The sequence below is a fragment of the Stegodyphus dumicola genome, chromosome X2 (assembly GCF_044657685.1).
Source record: "Stegodyphus dumicola isolate Sdum_Otavi_A_Nest chromosome X2, ASM4465768v1".
Lineage (NCBI taxonomy): Eukaryota > Metazoa > Arthropoda > Arachnida > Araneae > Eresidae > Stegodyphus > Stegodyphus dumicola.
The window spans coordinates 37413588-37440645 of record NC_140781.1 but is presented as its reverse complement, the minus strand read 5'-3'; the positions used below and the strand labels follow the sequence as shown (position 1 = coordinate 37440645).

Sequence of the window (27058 nt, the reverse complement as noted above, 5' to 3'; positions counted from 1 at the left end):
TGCAGCGGATTTTGATGTGTGACTTCTTTGTCCTGATGGAGTCTCACATATTGATGGCACAGTCAAACGGGACTTCGGAGATTCCGAATTATCGGTTTTTCCGGATTATAGATCATCAATGTAAATCTGGTAAGATGGCATGCAGAAATTATAAAATTAAAAATATGAAACCGTAATTTATGAAATAAAGAGCAATTATGATCTAAAGGGTATAACAATTTACCAAAAAAAAAGCTTAAAATTTATTTGTTTACTTTATTAAACATTTCTTTCAACACACGCATGCGTAAAGCATACATTACGCATAGTCAAAATTAGAAAATTGCAACCAGAAAACTATTTGATGTGTATTCATGATATTTATAATGACAAGGAATTTGATTTAAATCATATCAAAGACGAAGTACACCAAAATAAAATACTACATTTAGAAAGGAATTATATGTCGAATAAAAAACACATCTGCCCTGAAGATAAGGATAGCACTGACAGATCAACTTCCAGTTCATTGCGCGCCGCAACGTCCCCCCCCCCCCGCAGAGCAGCGTGAAATTGATAAACAGATTTCAGAATGGTTAGAAAAACAAAGGATATGCCTTTATCCTTTTTTTGCTGCAATTCCACTTTTTGTTTGATGGACATCGAAACATGCTTTCGCTTTGTAGATCCTTTGGCAGCTCCAGAATCGGAAATTCTTTTCGACATAATCAAAAGTTCAAGATTACTTTTATAAAATTTCTCTAACAGTCTGCAAAAAATAATAAGCCGGATCCAATTAGAAGATTAAGGAAGAACGCAATCTGCATCATTAACTTAGATAATTAGATAATTTTAGCTTAGCTTATACCATCCGTTATACATTAAATGCGTATGCGTAAACGTATTGTGCGCATGCGTAAACGCATCGCATTATGCGTTTACGCATGCGCAGAAAGTTTGTAGCTTTGAGGTACGGATTATAGATCATTTCGGATTAAAGACTTTTCACTGTATTTCATTCAGAAAAATTGGCGATAAAATATGTTCCTGATAGTATTTGAAGTTAATCTTGACATATTTTTGCACTCTCTTTATTTTTAACTTGCCATTATAAGAAAAACCAAGGGATTCATGATTGTTGCTGGTTTTTCTTATAATGGCAATTCTATTTCGATTCTTTGAACCATGTACTTAAATTTTTTTCTTCCCTTTTATGATAATAAATGGCTCTTTTTTTGTTACAATCATTTAAATACACCCATGCTTCATCTACTGTGACAACTGTTTTCCATTTTTCTTTGGATAAGTGGTTCTCATATAGAATTCTGCAGCGTGTCCTGCGTTGGGCGATATGCTTTGGAAGAAGACGATGCACATTGCGTTTTTTCGCTTTCTTTTAAGATTTAAAACAACATTTATCATTTTGTTTACAGTGGACACTGAGCATTTTAATGAATTTGCAACTGTCTTTGACTAGGGGGATTTTCTTTTAACATTATACAACGTATCTTTGCAATAGTCGAAGATGTCCGTTTTCTTCCTTGGATACTTGTTTAGAATTCTTGTCCCACTTGAGACTCCGTTTTGATGTTTTTTTTCCTTTCTTGTTGATGACATTACCTATCGACGCTTTAGATATCACAAAACCATGACTCTCAGATCATTTTTGGATAACGGAGTATGCATATTTCTCTTCGGAAAGAGTGTAAATGTAGCCTTTGAACCACTGCTTTGCTAAATTCGCCATTTTGAATAAAAACAAAACTTTCAAGACACAGACGATAATTTTGACTTTTAAAAACATAGTACAATTGCAATTATTTCTTTAGCAGTAAACGATTTTTTATTACCGCTTACCAAAATCGTCTAAAAAATGTGCGAACAGCCTCTGTAATTCGGGTTTTTTAAATATTGCCGTTATGTATGTTAATTAGACTATCTCAATAAATGAATGTTGGAAATTAGGCTTTATTTTTTATTAAATTTACGTATATTCTATTTTTCGCTTACTTTTTATGTGCTTGTGATAACAAAGAAATTTAGAATAAATAGAAATAAAAAGTTTCATCAAGTGCTATTAAACAAAGAGCTTACTTTAACATACTTAGCTTACTGTCGTATAATACATTATTTCAATTATTTCTATACAGTAACAAAAAGGAAAGTTATTGATTATAAAAGTGCATGAAATAAGCATTGTAATCTACCACTATTATAAAATGAAGAAACTGAAAATAAGTAAATACATTAACATACTGCAATCCATAATTATTGCACTTTTAATTGCTTACTATTTAAAAAACACAAATATTTTTTTAATTAATTGGAAATTTTAGTTCTGTTACTTTCCTTCTCGTATTTATACTTTCAAACACTACTAGTTCCTGTTTTTTCTTAAATAGTGCTGTCATGTATGTTGTTTGTTAGGTTATAATTTCATTTTAGATATGAATATGAGAAGTTATTAGATTTAGGTATATTTTTTATCACATTTATTAACTACTTTATACTGTCTTTCATTTGCATATCTTGGAGATATAGAAGTTAATGGTTATATTTTTTACTGTGACACGCAAATAAATTTATACTTGAGTTCAGGTAAAATACTGATTATGTTACCTTATGAGCCGCTTCCAAATTTATCATGACAGGGGCAATTTTCAATGTTTCTGAGATTTAACAGAAATAAATGTGATAATGCTGTTATCAGAAATGCTCTTTTTGTTTTACCCACATATATATCTTTACTTTTATTTATGTCTAATTGAGTTTTATTTACTTAAAAACCTACTATTAATGTTATATATTTATAATAAACACTTTCATAATACTTAAGGGAAAAAATGATGAATTATTAAATAACCACAACTTAGAAGTTAAGTTATTTAAGAAATATAGTTTAATGTACTGAAAATAATAATTAATTATGCATATTTAGTCTAAAGAGAAATTTAAAAACTATAGTTTAAAGTACTGAAAATAATTAAGGCTATTATAAATTATGCATATTTAGTCTAAAGAGAAAGTTAAAAACTATAGTCTTAAGTACTGAAAATAATTAAGGCTATTATTAATTATGCATATTTAGTCTAGAGAGAAAAAATTGTATAATTATCTTCTGGTTTTCAGGAAATAATAAAATATTTAAATTTTAGATAAATACAAGGAATACAAAATTTTAACAACGAAGAAAAATATATTAAGTTTATTTTTCTGCATAAATCAATATGTAACACAAGGACATAATAACGACATTTTCACAACTGTTGCAAAAAGGTGGAATTTTGCGAACATTTAGGTGTATTTAAGACGTTGTGATACAATGCTTTCACAACAAAATAATCACCTGCGAAAGACGCAATAACGACATCTATGCAATAAAAACCTCATCTGCAAAGACGTCTTTGCAACGGTTGCAAAACAGTGGAGTTGCGCGGACATCTAGGCATCTCAAAGACGACATATTGCAATGTTTTTACAACAACATCCGCGATGAGTTTGCAACGTCATAGATGGTGCTGTGCTACTTCGGTATGCTGTAGTATTGTTTTTAACCTGTGTACATAAAAATTATTGTATTCAACTATGAAAAATGATTTGATGTGCATAAAAATAAACATGACAATGCTTCGGATTCAGTTTTGTCAGCTTCGTTTACATGCTCCTTTACAGCTGCTGTATGTTAAAAGTACCAGTTTCTTCTATCATCACATCATTTTCAAGTAACATATATTAAAATATCATGTTTTATATACCGGGTGATTATAATTGAGCTTTATCTATAAACAGCATCCTACAGTGTAAACAGGTGAACGGAATGCAACGAAATTTTTTATATGGGCTATACACACACGCACGAGATGTGCTCACAGAATTTCGAGAAAAAATTGTTAATTCCAAAATGTCCATTAGAGGGGGCCTTCTCGGGAAAAACGGGAAATTTAACACAATAAACGACCAAAACGGAAACAATATTAACATTTATTGACTAGTTTTCTGATCACATCCTCATTGAACCACATTAAGTCAAAGTAAGGGAGATACAAAAACAGTTCAGTTTGCAGAAAGAACAGATTAGGATGAAATTGCACAAGAGGAGCAGTTGTTAATCGTGTCCAGGACGATATAGGGAAAGGTGCTCCACGTGACCACCTTCATTCACCTGCAAAATTTCAAGTTGATAGACAGTGTGTTCAATAGCAGATTGTAACTGATCAGTTGTGAGGCTTCGCACATGAAGCGTTATGGAGTTCTTTAAGTCATTCAATGTCTCACATGGAGTTAGATCTGGCAAACGTGGTGGCCATGGATTAGGAAAGAAGCAATTAATGACATGTTTCTCTGATAAGTGCTGGAGCAATAGCGCCTTCACGGACCCATGGATATGTGGGGCACACCATTCTGCATGAAAATGGTTGATGTAAGGACACAGCTTTGCTGTAGTTGCAGCACAACAATCATCTGCAGCATGTCATAGTACCAACTGCCTGTAATGGAACGTGACAGGCCCACATTCACCGATTCCCTCAAAGAAGAATGATCCAAGGATGAATATTGCCGTGAATCCACAGCAGACAGTAACCTTTGGAGACTGTAGGAGAATTTCAGTGTGGATCCGCAGATGTTCCATAGCCCAAATGCGGCAATTCTGCGTGTTGACTGTCTCATTGAGGTAGAAATGAGCCTCATCGCTCCACAGAATATTCCAAGGCCATGACAGATCAACAGTCATTCTGTTGAGAAAACTGACTATGAATGAGAGACACTGTAGCTTGTATCTATCAAGCAGCTCCTGGGTATGGCGGATATTCTATGGAAAGTAGTGCATTATGTTCCTGAATACTTTTTCAGATGGTTCTGTAAGAATAGCCTGTCTGTCGAGTAACTGCACTCGTGCTACTGCCCCTAAACTCTAAAGGGCTGTCTACACAAAGTGATTTTCTCAGCCGACTTTCTCGTAGAGCAACAATTTTAAGGATCTGTGCGTGCGCCAAAAATCGGTCATGTTGTCTGCCGCAATTTCAGAACTGGTGTTCACTGCTCACTAGCGCACAATAAAATCGGAGTCTCTAGCCAATAAGATTGCTTTGAGTGATCATGTGCTTTTCTCCTCATTTGGAATAATAAACATGGCTGCATATCGTTGGAGCGAAACTCAAATTTTTCAACTAATAGATTTCTAGAGAGAATCGTGCTGTGGGATACGAGTAATGTAAATTTTAAAAATATAAAATTAAGGGATTCTCTTATTTTGGTAAGCTTTGTCTTCCCCATTACTTTATATATTCAAATATTTTCTATTCGGGGTGAAAATTATTTTAACTCCCCCAAGAAAAGTTCCAAAAATTATTAATGATGCCATGTCATGGGTACTAGATGAAAATTTTCAGAAACTACTTGAAACTGTGGTCGCACTTATTGAAAAAATTATAAAGCAGATTCTGCAGTCGAGAAATTACGGGCCAATTTAAAGCAGCGCAGAGACTCATTGACTTGGCCCAAAATGGGAGTTAATCAAGTGACAAAATACGTAGCTTTTCCGACACCTTCTACACGACATCTTCTACCATTGAGCTATCACAGCTCAATGGTAAAGAGCAGAGCAGGTTTTCTCTGTACATCGAGATTGTGGGTTCGATCCTCCACCTTAATTTTTGACTTTCTGCACCTGCAAGAACTTTTTAATTTCGTTTCTCCATCACTAAATTCGAACTGCATGATTTGAAAGTCACTTTTTATTTTTTTGCCTACGGGTGTGGGGTTTATTGAATTTTAACGCCTTTCTTTTTATTTTTCGAATGGTAGTTGACTCGTGTTTTAGATCTACCGTTCAAAAGAAAGTCACAAACTCAGTTTTGAGTTAATCGAGTTTTGCGAAAAAAAATTACAGCCCAATTTAATACAATATTGCTAAATTTTATTAGCTGGTTAACTGATAGAGTCATATGATCATAATTTTCAGGCTGTATTAGTTATTTAATTATGATGATATTAGTTTTTTAATGTTCAATAAGTATACTACTTAAGACTTTGCACCTTTATGATATTTCTTATTTGAAATTTTTTCACATTTACAGTCTCTTCCAGGTTGAACTCCTAATTTTCCCATCTCTTCAAATCTCTTAATCATGGCATGAATACTTTTAGGCCATTAAAGGTCCTTTAGGTTTTACGCTCGCAGGATCTTTCTACGACGAAATTCACAAACTGCAGCAGAAGCATTCCCCTTGTTTTCGTTCAACAGCCTCACTAATAATGCATGTTCAACTAAAGAGACCATCATTAGTACAGCCGGAAGCATAGACTTAAACATCCACTTCCTCTTCTTCCAAAGCATTGCAAATCTCAACATTTTTCTCCTACAACTGACAGTTTTTCCCGGTTTTGTATTTTATTAGTCATAATTCTTGTTCTGGATTGTTAATATTGTTTCTGTATTCCATTATGTTATTTCCATTCTGTATTTATTATGTTAAATTTTATGTTTTTCCCGAAAAGGCCCCCTCTGGTGGACATTTTGGAAATAAAATTTATTTTTCGAAATGCCACAGGCGCATCTCGTGTATAGCCAATATACAAAATTTCGTTGCATTCCGTTTGCCTGTTTGCTCTGCAGAATGCCGTTTATAGAGAATGTTTAATTATAACCACCTGGTATGTATATATAATATATATAAGTGTGATGTACCAGCTTTAGTCGTAGCTTAAATAATCAGACGATAAGTTTAAAAAAACAGGATCCATTTATTATTATTCAGGAGAAATAGCAGTTACAAAAATCAGATATCCGGAGTAAATAAAAAGAATTGCTAATAACTTTTTGTACGAAGTTTACTGCATCGTGACATTTAAGAAAAAGCTGCCAATATTCTTTTGCGAGTCCTTTTATAGCCTCTGGAAACGCGGAGCTTCCAAGAAATGACGTCAGCCTCATCAGCCATTCCAGTTCGCTTTAAATATTTCCAGAACATTCTATAACTGTACGTGTAGAAAAGGCGGGAAAAACAACTTGACTACGGGGCTGTGGATTTAATTCTATGTACTTTCAAATAAGAGAACGTCGCCATTAAAAAAAATGAAAAGAACATACAGTTAGAATTTTAAGCGTATTCTTGACTATGGAATTTTATTATTACATATATATACATATGTAATGATTTTAAAATGTGCAGATGATTTAAAATGTGTAGATGATTTTAAAATGCATAGATGTATATATATATGTGTAATGATTTTAAAATGTGTAGATGCAAAATTAACATTCTAAATATTACAAATTTAGAATGTTAATTTTGAGTTCACCAATGATTTTTTTAAAACAGCTATTATATTTTGTTATATCTTACATATCCCCCTTCAAAAGAAAGGCTGGGTGAGTAGGGTGGAAGAAAAAGCATTAGAGCAGCAAAATGTGAAAGATAAAATTTTGAAAATACAAGACATATTAACAAACCTATTAACTTTTAAACAAAAAATTATTGTCACAAAATTTTGACTGATATTTTGACTCAATTTGACATTTCACTGAAAATCATAAAATTTGAATTTAATTATAACTTTAAACACAGTACTCTTTTAAAACAATTGCACATTTTAGAGTTCTGAGATAAGAATGTTCAATGAAATTTTGTAAAATTCTTAATGAAAATAGTTCCACAAAGTAAACGTTCAAATTTTTTCACACAGTAAATGTTCAAATAAAAGTCTTTCCAATTTTTGTTGAAGAAAATATTTCTATTATAATACAGATTGAGACGCCAACTTTCTACATAATTATATTTTTAGGGAAAGCATTTTAAAATATAAAAATTTTGTGTACATCATTCATAAACACAACAAATTTCAACTTTTCACTATTATTAAGACATTTAAAATTTACTTATTCTTTACAAAACCTGAAGACTTCACAACGTTTTCTAAATACCAACATATCCGTCATATTGGTTTATCAGTTGAGTAAACTGGTGTTTATTCTTTACCAGTGGCCAAAAAATTTGCCAAATTAGCATTTGCTGTAGAAAAGGCCTCCATTCCTTCGATAGAGGCAACTGGCCTTTTTCGAACTGCTATCATTCAATTATAAAAATTTTAAAAATGCTCTATTTTATAAAAAATAAAAATACTTAGATTTTTTTTTTAAATGTATTTTTTCATAAGGTGAGAGCCTTCAACGTTTAACTTGAAAACATTAAAAAAAATTACTACAATTAAAAAATTTCAAACGGTAATTTCATTCTTAAAATACAATAAAAATTAAAATATAAATTCAAAGAAATTTAAACAATAGTACAGGAATGTTATTCGTATTAGGAACCTTCCCTAATTAAAACCTTCAAATTCTTTACCAAAAATTCAATAATTTGTTTTTCCAATTCAGAAATATAAAACTACATTTTAAATAAATCATAAAATTTTTAAATTATTAACTTTGATCTTAAAAATGATTTAAGCAAAATATTACCATCAATAAATCATAACGCAATAACTTATAAATGCAAAGTTTCTTTTTTAAACGTAATTTACTCAATTTGGAACTTAATATCATTTCACTATCGCATTTGACGACTTTTGATAATATTGCATTCTTTGAATATGAAGAATATGCCAAATAAAGCACTAAACACGCAAAAGAGCACAAAATACTATTTGGTATTTCACTTATGAGGTCACTGACCTTCAAAGCACTTTGGATGTTTAATTTTCTTTTTATGTGATGATTGGAAATGCATAAACATTGTGAATATTCGAAGCGAGCAAGAACCACTAACCATATATTTCACTATGTTGCAGCACTGACCTTGATTCGAAACACTTTTCAATTTTGAACTTACAGATACTAGATGATTTTCAAAGCACTTTTGAATATGCCATTAAATCACACACCGGAAATGAATTTGATGATTCACTGGAAGTTTGAGGTAGCAGAGTTCGAAGATCATTGGGAAAACTTGCACCAGGTTAATCCTGTCTTGACTTTTCAAAAATATGTAATAATTTCAAATGGGTAGATGGAGACACTGGAACTTTTAACAGTTTTCAATATTCCGCAGATGGCTGAGAAGACCATAGTGGCTTGATGGTAGCTGAGTGAAAGCATGATGACACATTTTAGCACAACATATCTTGAAAAATCCCATTCTTTATTTTTTTACGTATATCAAATCATCCTTTTTTCAGACAAGATGTTTCCTAACTATATTTGAATACAGAAGTTGCATTGTGAGTACGACATCATCTTAAGCTTGTAAGCGGCAGCAGCATGGATGAAAAGCGTCTTGCCAATAGGAGAGCTTATGCAAAAATGGGCAAGGTGTCATAGCACTTCAGAGAAAGAATGTTGGGAATGGGAAAGTTTCAGTTCAGTGTTTTCGTTTACAGTTAATTTGATTGGACAAGTGGTATCTGAATTAAAACATTACGTATCTAAACATTACGTATAGAAAAATCTGAAACCTGGTAGAAAAGGTAAACCAAGGGGGAAATCACAAATTTAGAATGTTAATTTTGAGTTCGCCAATTATTTTTTTAAAACAACTATTATATTTTGTTCTATCTTACATATACATATATATATTAAACTTAATGTAGTTACATATACAGTATAAAATCTTTAATCCGGACGTTCATAATCCGGAATGATCTATAATCCGGACCTCAAAATTACAAACTTTCTACGCATGCGCATAATACCTTTGCACATGTGCATAATACATTTATGCATGCGCGTTTAATGTATAACAGACGGTATAAGCTAGGCTAAAATTATCTAATTATCTATTTCAGTTAATGTTGCAGATTGCGTTGTTTCTTAATCTTCTAATTGGATCCGGCTTATTATTTTTTGCAAACTGTTGAGCAATTTTATAAAAATAAGCTTGAACTTTCGATCATGTCAAAAAGAGTTTCCGATTCTGGAGCTGCCAAAGGATCTACAAAACAAAAGCATGTTTCGATGTCCATCAAACAAAAAGTGGAATTGATGCAAAAAATGGATAAAGGCATGAAGAAAGTGACAGAGATGTGATTTATTTCTCTAACCATTCCAAAATCTGCTTATCAATTTCATGCTGCTCTGCGGGGGGGGGGGGAACGTCGCAGCACGCAATGAGCTGGAAATTGTTCTGTCAGGACTATCCTCATCTTCAGGACAGATGTTTTTATTTTATTTGGCTTATAATTCCTTACTAAATATAGTGTTTCATCTCGATGTACACCGATATGATTTAAATCAATTTCCTCGTCATTATAAATATCACGAATACACATCAAATAGTTTAACAAATGTTGAAAGAAAGTAAACAAATAAATATTAAGCTTTTTTTATTGTAAATTTTGATACCCTTTAGATCATAATTGCTCTTTATTTCCTAAATTATGGTTTCATATTTTTAATTGTATAATTTCTGCATGGCATCTTGCCAGATTTAAATTGATGATCTATAATCCGGAAAAATCCCTAATCCAGAAACGCCGAAGTCCCGACGAGTCCGGATTAAAGACTTTGTACTGTATTTATTTTATATATTTTTATAGTATATATAGTAATTTATATATTTATTTCTTCAATAGATATTCAATATTCAAAGCAACAATTTAGGCATGATCCTACTATGCTTGACTTACATCATGTACAAGATTCACATTAAATATGTTTTACGCATAAAAATACCACAAACTTTTTCCAGAATGTAGTTTTGGTTTTCACTTAAAAGAAAAAAATTACATGTAGCTTAAAGAATTCAGATTATCTAGACATCTTAGCCTATTTTTAAGAGAACTAAAATTAAGCTTGCTACTAATTTATTCACATGCTTTTTAAGGTTTTTACTGATATTAACAAAAGTAACTAAAGATATACTTTTAAAAAGTTTACTTTAAATTAATGTGTAAGACACACTTATCAGCATACAATAAAATTAATTTAGCATGTCACACATAACATGAATGTCATAACATCATTCAATTCAAAAATGTGTCATAATATATCATTACAAATATGCAACTTATATATATATATATTAATGCAACAAATTAACCCTGAAGAACATTAACACAGGGTTATTAATTGCCCTGAAGAACATTAACACAGGGTTACAGTTCATTGCTTACTCTCTTAATTACTGCTTATCCATATCAAGTACATTTCAAAAACCAATAAATACAGAGAAGATGTTACAGTCATTCTCTTTTTACACAAGCAATAGGATATGCAGATTTGAATATGTGCTATGACTTTTTTATAAAGTGATTATAATTAAAAGTTTCACTTTCAAAAGGCTGTAAAAAATGACCAGGTCAGAATGACTTGAATATACATGAGGCAATGGGAAGTAATCTTGCAAAAGAAAAAATAGTTCAAAACTTTATCAATAGAGAGCACTATACCTGTCATAACATGCTAATTAAAAAAAATGTAGCATTCACATATTAGACTTAAACACATACAGTACACGCACTTCCCACTATTCTACATCTGGAAAGCTTGTCATGACTGTCGTTAAAGGATTAGGCTCTGTATACGAAAATTTTTCACAAGAATGATAACTGTATTTTAATTGCCCTGAAGAACATTAATGAGTACAAGACATGGCTCTGGTCCAATGTCTGTGAAGGGTGTGCGAAAGATGATTCATAAATTTAAAGGGACTAGTTCATTTCACATGAGATTTGGCTGAGGGAGAAAATATTTGCTTAATGTCAGTGGAAGCTGTGCAGAATTGCAAGAACGGGCAAGAAGTGGTGTGGGAGTACAAGAGGTATTGCCTAATCTTCAAACATGCCTATCACTATGGTTTGTAAAATTTTATGAAACGTCCTGCGATATTATCCAATACTCAAAACTGCAGATACTGCACCAGAGCTGCAGTCACCATTCTAGTAAAAATGCTTCACATGAGAGCCTGATCCTGTACTGACAATCATGAAGAGCTTCTTAGACATAGAATAATGAGAACTGCATGTACTCTGTGCTTTTATTAACCCCTTAACTGCTGTGGGCGTATATATATATAAATATATGCTTTGCTCAGCCGATACGTTAACTGCTCCGGACGTATATATATGCCCTTCCAAAATACTATCATTTGCTTTGCGCTGCTACCAGTAAAATTATTCGCAAAGCTTTGGAATGCAACACCACAATGACATTGACGTGAAGGAGGTTACTATTTTAGAGAAGAGTGGGAAGGGGGATGTTTCTAAAATGGTGAAAGTAATGACTGTGTGGTATTTACTGGTGTTTCTGTTTAAGTAAAATGTATTTTTTTTTAATTCTGTGTCTTCCATTTTCATTTACTATTTCTAGTAGGTGACAGGAATAAAGAAAGATATAACGGATGTTTCAAACCCACTTATCTTTTGTGAATTATTTTTTATGAACTGCTCGTTCTTCATATTGTTACTGAAACTAACCATTTTGCAAACCAGTATATGAACCAACATCTTGCAAAAGAAAAATTAAGAACAAAATCGTGGCATTCAACTAGTTCAGAAGAAATATATGTTCTTTTTTAGGTATACTGATTTCACAACGTATAACACTGAAAACTCATATTATACTTTATGGGTCTAAAAATAAATTGATCGAAACCCCATTTTGGGGGATCTTTTTTTATCATACAGATGTCATTTTTATTATACTTAATCTTTTTATTATACTTTTACTTTAAAGATTAAATTTTGTGCTTTCATTTTTTTCTTTTATTTTTTATTTTGTAAAAGTAAACCTTGCACTTATTTCCCCCCCAATACATCGCATAACTATGCATGCCTGTGTTGAAAAACGGTGTAACTGGGGAGTGAATCTTGTATGTTTTCGGCAGCAGTTAAGAGGTTAAGTATAATATGTGCTGCACATGCCACATCATTTAATTAGCATATTATCACAAGTACAATACCATCTATTAATAAAACATCAAACTATATTTTTCTTTCACCAGACCAATTCCCATCACTTCATGTGTATTCAAGTCATTCTGAGTAGTAGTGGTTCTTTGACAGCCTTCTGAAAGTGGAACTTTTAAGTACAGTACAAAGTCAGAGATTCAATATCTGGAATGATCTAAAATCCAAACCTCAAAGCCACCAACCTTTTTTAAGGAATTTTTTTGGGGGGGTATGCTTTATGCATGTGCATTTGATCCCTCTCCCCCCCCCCCAAGATTAAAATATGTAGAGAGTCTTGATTCTTAATTTAGCTTTAGCACTAAATAAAATACCTCCTCACTGAAGAATTATTTCAGAATAAAATTGTGTGATCAATAATTTGGCTCCAAAGTTGCATATCTGCTTGGCATACATCTCAAACCAAAACATAGAAACATCGCTGATTTTACACCTACTAATATTTTATATCCCTAATGCTAGCCCGGCGAATCATTATTTTTTATACAGTCAAAAGTCGTTAATCCGGACTCGTTGGGACTTCGGCGATTCCGGATTATTGATTTTTCCGGATTATAGATCATCAGTTTAAATCTGGTAAGATGGCATGCAGAAATTATAAAATTAAAAATATGAAACCGTAATTTATGAAATAAAGAACAATTATGATCTAAAGGGTATCAAAATTTACAAAAAAAAAGATTAATATTTATTTGTTTACTTTATTAAACATTTCTTTCAATGTAAGTTGTTTAAGTTGCTTCATTTTATGTGATAATACTTTCTCTTTAATTCTATAAACAGACATAATTTCTTCTTCAGTTACAAAGTTCCGCAGTTCAAGTCCTATAATTGCTGTGTCGAGAATACCGACTAATTTGTCAATCGAAATTCTTTCGTTTTCGAAGAACGGAAGCGAATTATAATGACGAGGAATTTGATTTAAATCATACCAAAGATGGAGTACATCGAGATGAAATACTACATTTAGTAAGGAATTATAAGCCGAATAAAATAAAAACATCTGCCCTGAAGATAAGGATAGTGCTGACAGATCAACTTCCAGTTCATTGCACGCTGCAACGTTCCTCCCCCACACACACACACACGCAGAGCAGCGTGAAATTGATAAACAGATTTCGGAATGGTTAGATAAACAAATCCATTATCCTTTATCCACTTTTTGCAGCAATTCCACTTTTCGTTTAACGGACTTCGAGACATACTTTCGCTTTGTAAATCCTTTACATAGTAGTAAATATATATCAAAAATTCTATTTGACATTGATGCTAAAGCAAAGTTTAAAGTTTATAAAATTAAACATTTAGCAGTAGTAGCAATAAAAGCTCCCTGAGATAATATGTTGTGCAGACATTGAAGACAATAAAGAGGTTTCAAACTTAACCAATTTATTAACAATATAAAAAAGAATAAAAACACAGAAATATAAATTTAATCAATATCAGAGTCTTAGAAAAAAAATATAATATAACCATCATTCATCAAATAATATTTTTACCTGGTCTCCAAAAATACTGGCATTCAATACAAACAAAATGTCCTAAACAGTAATTATGCGGTTTCAAATGAAATTGGCTACACATTCAATAAGTCCATGATCAATGGTCAAGAAAGCACCTGAAATTTAAGTTCTTGAAAGCACTTAAATCCGGCCTAACTCTGCTTACATTAGTTGAACACGAGGAATCGCTGCTAACTTATTTTTAAATGCCACCTTCATGAAGAACATGGATGCCGCCCATGGCAGTCACATTGTAGCTTCTGGAACCAAGGAACTTATTCAGGAACAGTCATTTTGTGGACAGGAACCAAGGAACTTATTCAGGAACAGTCATCTTGTGGACAGGAACCAAGGAACTTATTCACCGGACTGCACGCATCCTTCAAAAAAGGGGCTGGAAACCGCACACCCAAGTGCCAGGAAAGCAGGAACTAGAAGGGCTGAGCCAGAGCGACGCGAGATACTTATACCAGAAGTAGGCATGACGTCATCTCACGGCAACCAATCAGCTATCAGCACGATTCGGCTTTCCAGATGACGTTACATCACATTTCGTTTTTGCATCTTAATTAGGTTGAAACAGTCCGTTCTCAACGCAAACAGTGGCAGTAAGAAAAAGAAGTAGAAGTAACTACTATATTACATTAAAATAATAACTAAGCCTAATAAACATTTCAAGAAGGAGAGATGATGCAGTAAAAGGGTTACAATAAATCATATTTTCCAACAGACATAATCGAAAGTTCAAGCTTACTTTTATAAAATTGCTCTAACAGTCTGCAAAAAATAATAAGCCGGATCCAATTCGAAGATTAAGGAACAATGCAATCTGCAACATTAACTGAATTAGATAATTTTCGCTTACCTTATACCATCTGTTATACATTAGACACGCATTCATAAACATATTTTGCGCACGCGCAAACGCATATTCACAGCCGTAAAGGTCTTACGCGCATGCGTCGCAGTGACGCATGCGCAGAAAGTTTGTAGCTTTGAGGTCTGGATTATAGATCATTCCGGATTATGGGTGTCCGAATTAACGACTTTTGACTGTATTTTGCTTTCATCACCGCATGTTTATCAACGCATGACAACTTGAGTAATTAATGACTCATGCAGTGATACCTGACTTTTTTTTAAAATATTAGTAACTGAATAATAAAAAGTATGGTAACCTTTTATGTTGACATTATGCTTTGTGATGATTAGAGATTTAAGTTAAATGCAGTAAGAAATGATAGCAAGGAAATATTTAGCAAAAATTTCTTTCCATACGCTAAAAATAGATTTTGTTAATGATACTCATAAGCCAAAAGATTACATTTAGTGCTATTTGAATTAAGAATAACTGATTTGTTATTCACATAAACCCAGAACTGGTGCCAGATCTAGTTTAGCCACACCGGGCAGTAGAATTTAGGGAACACATTTTTTTTTTTTTTTTTTAATTTAGAGAAGCACCGAGCAACAAAATTAAGGAGTGACAAAATTTTTAGAATTTAGGGAAAGCATTGAGACCCAAAATTTAGGGGTGGTAAAAATTTTGAAATCAGGAAGGCGCTTGGTAGCAGAATTTAACACCTGCAGAGACTGCACCAGGCGATAAGATATCTTGCATCGGCAAGCCTTTTATTTATTCAGGACTCAGATAAGCCTTAAGCATGTGCAAGAAATAGATGTAAGTATCATAAACAACTAAACTAATACCATTCAGAATTACTCGTCTCATTGTGCCATAGAAGAAAGACAAAATTTAGCAGAATAACTTGTCTTTTGCCACCAATCTCATGATACATAGTCAATAATGTATAGCGGACATTATTACACTAGGATAAAATCATACTTTACTGATTTCAAGGAATTTCAGTTAACATAGCAGATTGCATTGTTCCCTAACATTGTGATTTGATTATTATATTTTGCTTACTATATTTTGCAGGCTGTTATTACAGTAATTTTATGAAATTAAAGTTTATACTTTTGATTATGTTGAAAAATATCTCAAATCCTGGGGCTGCAACAGGATCTACAAAAAGAAAACATGTCTCGATATCCATTAAACAAAAAGTGGAATTACTGCAGAAAATAAATAAAGCCATAATCCGTCTCAAAATTATGTGAGGAGTATGGCATTCAAAAGTCAACTGTATGACATAAGTAAACAGGAAAAGAACGTGTTTGAATTTTTCGTGGATTCTGACAGCCCCCTCACAATGAATAACAAAAAAAAGTTTATTTGCTATGCTAAAAGTGATGATCATGACAAAGTAATGACTCAATGGATCAGACATCATCGCAGCGAGGGTGTGCCATTCACGGATCCAATGCTAATGCCTCAAGCCAAAATATTTCATGAAGAAATTAACTTAAAAATTGAGTGCACATATTAGACAGGTAGGTTAACAAAATTTAAAAATCGCTACTGTATAAGACAATTAAAAATTTCAGGTGAAAATGCTTCAGCTGATACTCAAGCTGCTGAACTATTCGCATATAAATTCACTGAATAGTGAAAAATGAGCTAATAGTGAAAAGTTATCTCCGGGACAAATTTACAATGGTGATGAAACTGGTCTTTTCTGGCAATATATACCACAAAATACCTTGGCAACCTCTCCAGAAAAGGCTCCAACTGGTGTCAAAGATTCCAAGGTGAGACTAACAATTTTAGCATGCACAAATGCTGCAGGAACACACAAATGTAAACTTTTCGGAAAAAATTCACGATATCGAGCATTTAAAAGAGTACAGATGTTTCTCATTACATATCGTGCAAATAAAATAGCAAGGATGACACAAGCATTAATGAATGATTTGTTTGAAAATAATTTCACACCGAGGGTCCGCAACATTTGAATTATGTTCATTTACCTGATAACGCAAAAATTGTTTTGATTGTACACAACTGTTTGGTTCATACTTCACTTAAAGTTTTACTGAAAGATAATGTATCCATATTATTCTTTCCTCCAAACTGTAAATCCATCATTCAGTCTAAATATATCAGAATAGTGTGCGTGCTGAAATGCAACTATAAAGGAGCATTTTTAGGATCCATATTAAATTTCTTGAATAATGGCAATATTATTCACAAATTTTTAAAATATTTTAGCCTAAAATCTGCTGCGTGGAGCATCGCAAGATCGTAGGAGGACATGTATCCAGGTATTTTTTAAAATGCTTGGCGTAATTTATGACCAACTACCATATTTCATGGTGAGGATGACGAAGATAATAGCCACGGATTTGGAGGTTCTCGGATATTGCAAACCAAAGGTGAAATTTTCTAATTAATGGATTTTGTAACAGAAATGTGGAGAAGCAGTAATAAATAAAGATGATATAACAGAAGTTTCTCATTGCGATGACAATGCACCAATCACTAATCAGTTAACGGATGGCGAAATCTGTAGTATAGTTAGTTCGAAATCCAGAAAATACCGCTATCGATAGTGAAGAAAGTGATAGAGAGGTTAATGAAAACAAATAAATTTCATTTGGCACGTTAGCTCACATGTTTGATTCAGCAATTAGAGGACTTGAACCATGGAGCTTTGTAAGTAAACAAGAAATTACATTTGTCTATAGAATTAAGAGAGAAAGTATTAGTACAAAAACGAACAACCTGAAATAACTTACATTGAAACAAATATTTATTAAATTAAACAAATAAATACTGGGCCTTTTTTTTTTTTTTTTGTATATTTTAATACACTTCAGATCATAAATACTTCATTATATCATAAATCCTGATTTCATATTTTTAATTTTATAACTTTTACATTTCATCTTACTAGCGTTAAAACAGATGATCTAATATCCGGAAAAATCACAAATCTGGAATCTGCGAAGTCCCAACGAGTGCTGAACTCAGACTTTGTACTGTATAAAACAGATGATCTAATATCCGGAAAATCACAAATCTGGAATCTGTGAAGTCCCAACGAGTCCCGAACTCAGACTTTGTACTGTATAATCACTCTGTATACATACATCATTATTTTCTTTCCTTACTCAACGATCATTGCTCAGTTCCAACATGTACATTCTTAAGAAGAGACTAAACATCATGGCATTCATGCAAAGAATTCATGGCTTATAATATTGTTGCATTTCTTTCTCTTTCTGACACCAGTTGTTACGTTATTTTCTTCCTTCATGTTCATATGGGGTTCGAGAGTGAATAACGACGACACTTGATGAAGTATAGAAACACACTTTATTTAGCCAATCAGGACAGCTCCAATAACACTTTTTACAGTCATCGAAGATCTACTCTAAACACGCTGGAACAATCAGTGATACAGCCTTCACACTGTCAGGCAATAACGGTGGAGACAACTTCACTGCAAAGCTCCCGACTCTGCTCGGTCGTTCTCGGAACTTCACATGCTCTCGAGAACGGTAGAATGTGAATCCATTCACCACAGAATATAGTTCAATGATTTCGAAGTACCACATCAATAAAAACACGCTAAAAACTTAATATTTTTCATAAAAAAGAAGTAACTAAAATTGCAAGCTATTAGCATAAAGGAATCATTTATTTAGAAAGTTTACTGAAACACATAGCAATGAATCAGGTGGAGGGAGGTCAGCGAGCAGGAATACCTCCCATTAAAGAAGAATTAAGTGTGCAAGGTCAAGAAAGGTCAGAGCGGGGAAACCTGCGAATTTCTTGTCATCACATTAAACGTTTGCTGTGACGTGTATGTGACATCCGCGCGACATTCACATCCACATCACAATGCGACATTTCTGCGACGTTGTACCGTGGTCATAAATGTAATGTGAAGAAAATACAACATTGAGAGTTCACTGCAACGTCATGGCAACTAAGTGTGCTGTATGGGATAAGTGTAACTTACTGTTTTGTGTTTAGAAAAGTTAAGTCCCAAGAAAATAAAAATTTGTAACTCTTGTACAGGGCAACTGAGTGTTTTTGTCTTCAGGTATAGAAGCCAAATTTTTTTCATCTGATTTCCTTTATAAATCTCAGTTTATAATTATTATCGTTTTAGTTTAGTACAAGTAAAATGAATCGAAAGCATATTCATTGTTCTACAATTACATAAAAAAAATGTTATTTGAGTAAATTAAAATTATTATTTAAAAGAAAACTGAGTGTTTTATCTTTAACTCATTAGCAGTCTTTTAGAAAGGATAAATTAAATAACACACATCAAGGCACACGGCAGAGAAACTCTTATTCGAGAAAGAATATTTATTTGAAAATAAGCTATTAACTTGTTTAGGCTTTTGCTTAAAAAGTAATTTTGTTTCTCCACACCATTAACAACAAGGAACAACATACTGAGATTATTCGAAATCTTTAGATCCTAACCGAAGAAATAGTTAAACATTTTTTCCCAAACTTTGGAATAACTACTTTTACTGCTGTCCAGTACAGAAGACAAATATATATATATATATATATATATATATATAATTGCAATTTCAGTGGTATTTATATAATCAATCTCTCTCATCATGGCCCTGACTCATACAGTATTTCAGTGTGATATCAAACGGAATCTGCCAGAATTTTTTAATAATCAGTACACAGCACATCACTGAAAATTCTGGATACTAACTCTCGAATTGTCCCGATAATGAAATTCAAGCTCATCACTGAAAATTCTCGAAACTATCTCTTGAATCATTGCGCTAATTTTGGACCTAGATAACAAAGTTCGTGTGCATCATTGAAAATTCTTGAAACTATCTCTTGAATTGTCTTGATAATTTGGGACATAGATAACAAAGTTCATGCATATCATCGAAAATTCTAGAAACCACCTCTTGAATTGTTACGATAATTATAGACATACATAGCCTATTGCTAATAAATCTAGTAGTTCATGGATACGCTAGAGTTTCATGTGAGAAAAGTGTTCATTAAGAATATTATTATGAAAGACTGCAGAAATCTATGAAGCAATTGCACAAAAATTCCTGACTGCTTAAGGATAGGAAATTAATTTTGAAGGAGTTCGGCAGAAAATTGAGACAAATCTCCTAACCAAGTAAGATGCTGAAAGTTCACTCCACCAAAAATAAAATCCTCGTAAAATTCATTCACAGATTAAAAGAGCTCTATATGGATTGCAAGGCGAAATAGTTTTCTTCAGCAGTTACTAACGCTATTCAAGGACTGAATAAAACTACTTGTAGTACCCTACAACAAATAGCAAATCTTCCAGGTGGATCACAAATGTTCTGAACAATGGGATCATACAGGAATGTAAGCAGATACTGCCTGAAGTTAAATTAACTTGAGAGAAAAGATATGCACAATAATTAAATAACAATATTAGCATTGCATTTTAGATTAACTTTGCATTAGTGTATTCCAATGACCATTACCAGCTCAAAAAGTAACATAACCAGAATAGTAATTGCCAGAAATGGAATTACTTGTAATTTTATGTATTTGCTGCTCTGATGATAAGTCAGCAGTGAACAGTTTGAACCTAACAAATTTTTACATACATAATATCAGAAATTAAATTAGTGATTGATAAAGAAACGTGCCACTGCATGATTTCTATTTTAATTCCATTTGTATTAAAAAAAATTAAACCATATTTATTCAAAACAAGTTGCATTTCAGATCGCAAGGGATCACGAACCACAGTTAGGGTGTGGGAGAGCCGCAGTTTGGCCATGTCTGATTTAAATCCATAAATGAAAAACCAAATGCTTTCACAAATATTACAAATGAACAATAATAGATTAAACTGAAAGAAACAGCATATGTAAAATAGCAAGGTAACAAAAATCCACTCAATCACAAACTCTTTTTATGATTAAAATATATAAAACTGAAAAGATAATAAACAAACTACATAAAAGCACACAAATTAAAACACATCACAGGCAAAAATGTTATGTTCAATATACTGACATATCTGTTTTTAAATATAGAGAATACCAATCCAAGGTGATGAATAAAATACACACTCACTACAACTGTCTTCCCATATTCCACAGATTTAGTTGACCATAGTTTGTCCCCAGCCTCAAAAAAAAATTTTTTTTTTTTTTTTAAGGAAATAAAGAATTTGTAAGTTATAATACTGTATATTACGACTTGCAAATTATATTGTAACATAGTTAATATATTGTAACATAGTGAAATACAGCAACCAAATCACTCAGTTTTGTCTTCGCTTGGCTAATCCACCAATACAAGTACACACGTGCAATTCAGAGCCCTCTTTCAGCATTTCAAAAAAAGAGGCAGCACTTTTGTTTTTCCCACTTTTTAGAACTGCACATGAAACTACAGAACATAGCAGTAGCATTTTTTTTTCCATATCTTGTCATCTAGGGTTATGCAAAAAGATCAGAATCGTTTACTTTCTCACGTAACAGAAAGAACAAACAGAAAAAATATATAACATAGGATACAGTAAATTATACTAATATTACATTGCTAATCTCTTACTATGCATAATTTATTAATCACACTTTACTATATTTATTCCTACACTTAAAGATAGTAGAGTACCTAACCTTAAATAAATTACAATGAAATAATACATTTTAAAGACCATTACCAAAATGTCTTTGGACTGTAATCAAATTATAATTAATTATTTCGAGAACTTCAATCTTAGCTTCTTCAGTGCTTTGAATTGGGAACCTAAAAAAAATGGAGAGTTTATTTATATACTGAGTAATAATGTAAAAACAGAATAATATTACTAAGGATTTATTTCCACGTTATGTTCAAGTACTCAGAATGCAGAAAAAATATAACATATAATCATCATTTTATTAGCATCAAAAAAAATTTTACATTTAAATGATACCAACAAATATGTCCCTTTTATTATCAATTCTCAAGAAGAATGCACACTTTAGAATTACAAAAGTAAAAGCTAAATTTCTTGGCAGCTCTCCCTTACAGTTTTTGATACAGGCAATAGTTTAGTTATATAATGCACACAAGTAGAAATGGCATGAATTCAAACATGGAGATTACAAATATATTATTTTTCTTGATCCATATTTTTTGTTCTATATTTAATAAGACTTCAAGGAATGCAAATTTCAGACAGAATGAATGATCATGCATGGAGAAATATTATGTCTATCTACTTCATCTGTGCTCAGATAACCATCGATGATATTAAAAACAAGCTGCCACCGAGGACAATTTAGAAAGTTAGAAAGCAGCTGATGGATTCACAGTCTGATGTGGAAGTTATGGATGCATGAAAGACAAGAATGAATTTAATACAGGATAAGGAATAACAATCTCATTTAAAATGCATATAAAAAAAGGTCTCAGTAGCAAAGCCAAAATAACAAGTCAAAGAATTGCACAAACTCGGTATCCATGTGCACATCGACGTATTTTCACTTTAAAAAAATCAGAGACTTGAACAAACTAGGCATTACGCACTCCCTTGTCCATGTGCACATGGATCTATATTCACTTAAAAAGTCAAAGGAGAAGACAACAAAAAATATATAATCTCAATAAACTACATTTTAAATCAAGCAATGATATAACATAAAAAGGGAATTCATCTTAGTACTACACAAAGGAAATATCCATTTACCTTATTTATGAATTTATGAGCCTTCTGTCAAACAAAATACCGAGACCTTTTTTGGACAAATAATTTCAAGCAAAATTACTTAAATTGTTTCTACATCTGTTTCTTCTTATTTCTAGTGTAATTCCAATAATCTATTGATTTTACCTGAAGGCAATATTGTTCCCTATATTAAGGTGATAATGAAAGATAAATTGGCTAATCTTTGGAATATGGTAACATGCAGTTTGGCAACATTTTGTAAGGCGATAAAAGTTACTAGCTAGGACTTTAGCAGTGTACATGGATAAAGTCAAGAGTGTGCGCAATGCCATTTTTGTGCAATTCTGGGATTTTTTTTAAGTCAAAATAGGTCGACATGTACATGGATGATACCGTGTATGTGCAATTCTTGAAAACGCGGCAAGCAGTTTGCGATTCTGCACTTTCTCTCAATTTCTCACGTAATCTTCGTCATGATTAAGCATTTTTGTCCCATAAAAGTTCTAGTATAAGCGTAATTCGGCTAGCAGATTGTTGGAAAAAATGTTGAGTAAAAAAAAAACATGCCTTTACTTCGTGAAAACAAAATTGCGTCCAAAACAAAACTAGCAGGTTGCTGTAGCAGGGTTAGTTGCCAAATTTTCGCCAAAAAGTCGCCAAGTTACCATAATCCAAAGATTAACTAAAAAAACTAGCAGGTTGCTGTAGCAGGGTTGGTCGCCAAATTTTCGCCCAGTTACCATAATCCGAAGATTCACTAATAAATAATCTGAAGGGACAGGGTATCATCTGCTCAAAATCTTCAAACTAACAAAGAATTCATTATTTTATAGACACATTTCAACACTTATATTTATGTTTATATATCGTTATGCATATAAACCAATGGTACCACTCTGTTATACACCCTCAAAATGCGGCGATATGTGTTGTGCGCTGGTTTTTGGCGCGATTACATGTTCTGTGATGTTGGTTTCTATGGCACCCCTTTTTACGTGGAAACTTGGATTTCAGTTGCTAGTTGGTTTGTGTGGTGTGAGAAATTTAAGTGATTTATGTATGCTGGACTTTGTATACTCTGTATCTCAGAAGATAGTACGGAAAGATAAAGTGGTTGAAGTTGACGAGTTGAAGTTCGGCAAAAAGAAATATCATCGTGGTCATCCTGTGGAGGGGCAGTGGGTATTTGGAGGTGTGGAAAGAGAGTCTGGGACATTATTTATGGTGGCCGTGCATGACAGAAGAAAGGAAACTCTCATGCAGTGTATTAAAAAGTGGATTGAACCTGGTAAAACTATTTTTTTCGGATAGATGGAAATCCTGCAAGGATTTAGGAGAAGAAGATTTTGAGCATTTAATTGTGAAAGATAGTATCAATTTTCTGGATAGTGATTACATGGCAGCACGAAATTGGTATTTCTGTTGTTCGAAGAAGCATTCTCTCATGGTAAGTGCATTTCATTATATTCTTGTTCTTATTTTGTAGAATTTTATGTTCATTGTTTTTTAGTATGAATTTCAGTCATTATTGTTTTTTTGTAATTGTCTGAAATTTATTTTAGTTTATTTTGTTGATTATTGCACAATGCCTAGATTGTGCAATTTAGTAAGCTAATGTAGTTTGGTAGTATTTCCTGCATAGGAAAGAAGCATTCTCTATGTTAGTTATTTTCTGTACTGGTTTATGTGCATTCATTTGTTTTTTTAATTTGAAACAGAACACTGTGTACACGGTATTCTTGCAATTTATCGTTATGTTAATTTATTAAAGCGAGGTGTGCATAGTTCATAGATTCTTTCGCTGCCTAGATTGTGCAATTCATAGATTTTTTTTTTTTTTTTTTTTTTTTTTTTAAGATTAAACACAATGCTATATACATTGTATTCTTTGAAATTTATTTAAGCTAGGTGTGTGTAAATCGTAGATTCTTTTGCCGCACAGATTGTGCAATTCTGCGATTTTTTTTTTTTTTTTTTTTTTAAAGTTAAAACATATCACTGTGTACATGGATTCTTCTGAAATATTTTTGGTTAGAAACTTTACGTTTTAGCTATCTAAATTTTTTGTTTTTGTTTCATATTTTTAGCTTAAATTGTGTGTTCAAAACGTGAATTTTGCATGTGCGAAAATCGCGTTTTTGCACAGTAATGTATTATTTACAAATTAACACAGGAAAAGAGAATTCCAACAAATGTAATTTGACATGCTTTTTTCTACTGTATTAACACTTTTCTCTTTTATTACAACATTATTTATTTCTTTATTGACATGCTTTATTTATTAGAATACTTTATTTAAATAAAGAATGTAATACAGAAAAGAAACCACATATTATTAAAAATAAAAAAATAAATTACCCATTTTTTGACAAGAAGCGAAATTCTTCAGGTAAATCAGAAAGCTCTGCTATTAAGAGGTCACGAAAATCTTGGACCAACATAGATAAATCAGAGCAAATTATAGAACCTATTATTCCATCTTGATAAGATAAATTTCTGTTATCAAGCTGGACAACACCTCCATCTGGAATCAACCGAATTCCAATAATATTATGAGCTTCGTGACTGCCATTCATATCATTAAAATCTGAAATAAAAATTAATAGTGTGGATAATGATTAACCTTCTATGTACATAAAATGACAGTACTACACTCTGCAATCAGTTTCTTATATTTAATATGAGGGCCTTAACTACCTTTTAATCTACTAATATATACAAAGTTTTTTCTAAATAAAAAAAGGAGTATGCATACAAACTTTTACAGTTCTATAATTATTTCGAAAAACAATTTAGGGCTTCGATAGAACGCATGATAACAATATTCACATCACAGAAATAATTACTACAGTGACTAGTTACAAAGAACTTATGACATCCAAATACTCCTAAAAGTATTCTGCGAATAATCAACATAATTAGTACTTTGCTAGGTATCACAATATAACTATGTCTGATCTTTGAAACAGTTCAATGTATGACAATATACAAATTACTAAATTCATTTTCCCACTATCACAACAAAGCGTACAGCTTAATGCACGTAAATTATGAAAACATTATCTAAAATCTTAATATTTCAAGAAGCAACATAAACTTCGAAGAGAATTTAAATGAACAACAGCAATTTACCTCGATACACTCGAACCCTGCACGTGCGCATCGCCGATGATATGCTCAGGCAAACCGATTTCACTTTCGGAATAAGGTTCATCTATGAACGATTCTGCACATCAAGTCCAACGAGTCTGCGCTTTAGAGACGCAAGGTGGTTTCACCTTGCTTCATCACTTGGGTAAACAAACGAAGAAGTGCCCTAGTTGACGAAGTTAAATATCTAGGAGTCATTCTTGATAAAAATTGACTTTTCAGAAACATCTCAAGGAAACTGTGAAAAAAATCAATATCACGCTTGCAACTATGCGCCCACTTCTTGGCAGAAGAAGTCATATGTCCGTTTTTAATAAACTCCCCTTATATAAATCTATACTTCGACCAGCATTACTCTATACTAGTCCTGTCTGGGGCCACGCTGCCAAAACTCACCTTCAACACATCCAAGTTCTTCAAAGCAAAGCACTCAGAGAGATCATCAAAGTGCCATGGTTCATTCCAAATTCTTATATGCACCGTGATCTCAAAGTAGACACAATTCAAGATTATATTCAAAAACTTGCCAGAAATTTCTTCTATTCGGTTCTCACTCATCCTAACAACTGCATCAACTCTCTTAGATTTTCTCCATTTCCAAGAGAAAAGCACAAATATCCATCTGATATTCTCCATCCTTAACATTTTTTACTTATACTAAATTCTTCAGTTCACTGATTTGGACCTTCAACCAGACACTCACCTTTTTCGTTGACTGATGGCGGCCACCTGACTTTTACTTTCGTCTTTTTGTTTTACTGATGTTCTTCACGTGATACAGAGTAAAAGGAGGAGCTGCTTTCTGAAACTCAAATTCACTATATGTCCTTAGTAGTAGAAGGGCCCTAGTCTGGACATTGTCGAGATGCAAGAACGGGTCTTCTTTTTAGCACACACAAACACAGAGATCGTATTTTATTCACGAGTGCGATCTACTCGACAAAGAGCGAGTCTTGTGTCATCGTCTCG

General features: G+C 32.5%; 1 protein-coding gene across 4 annotated transcripts in view; it reads right to left on the bottom strand.

Moving 5' to 3' along the window:
- The window catches only part of LOC118185112 (uncharacterized), a 254232-nt gene extending 228024 nt beyond the window's left edge, over nt 1-26208 (bottom strand). For all 4 annotated transcript variants that reach the window (XM_085809298.1, XM_085809300.1, XM_085809301.1 and 1 more), the window contains exons 1-3: nt 26072-26208; nt 25298-25526; nt 21950-22035 (exon numbers count right to left, since the gene is read on the bottom strand). In XM_085809298.1, coding sequence (XP_085665424.1) covers nt 21950-22035; nt 25298-25526; nt 26072-26153 — 397 coding nt within the window. In that variant the 5' untranslated portion in view covers nt 26154-26208. The remainder of the gene's footprint in view (nt 1-21949; nt 22036-25297; nt 25527-26071) is intronic.
- Nucleotides 26209-27058: the final 850 nt, after the last annotated feature.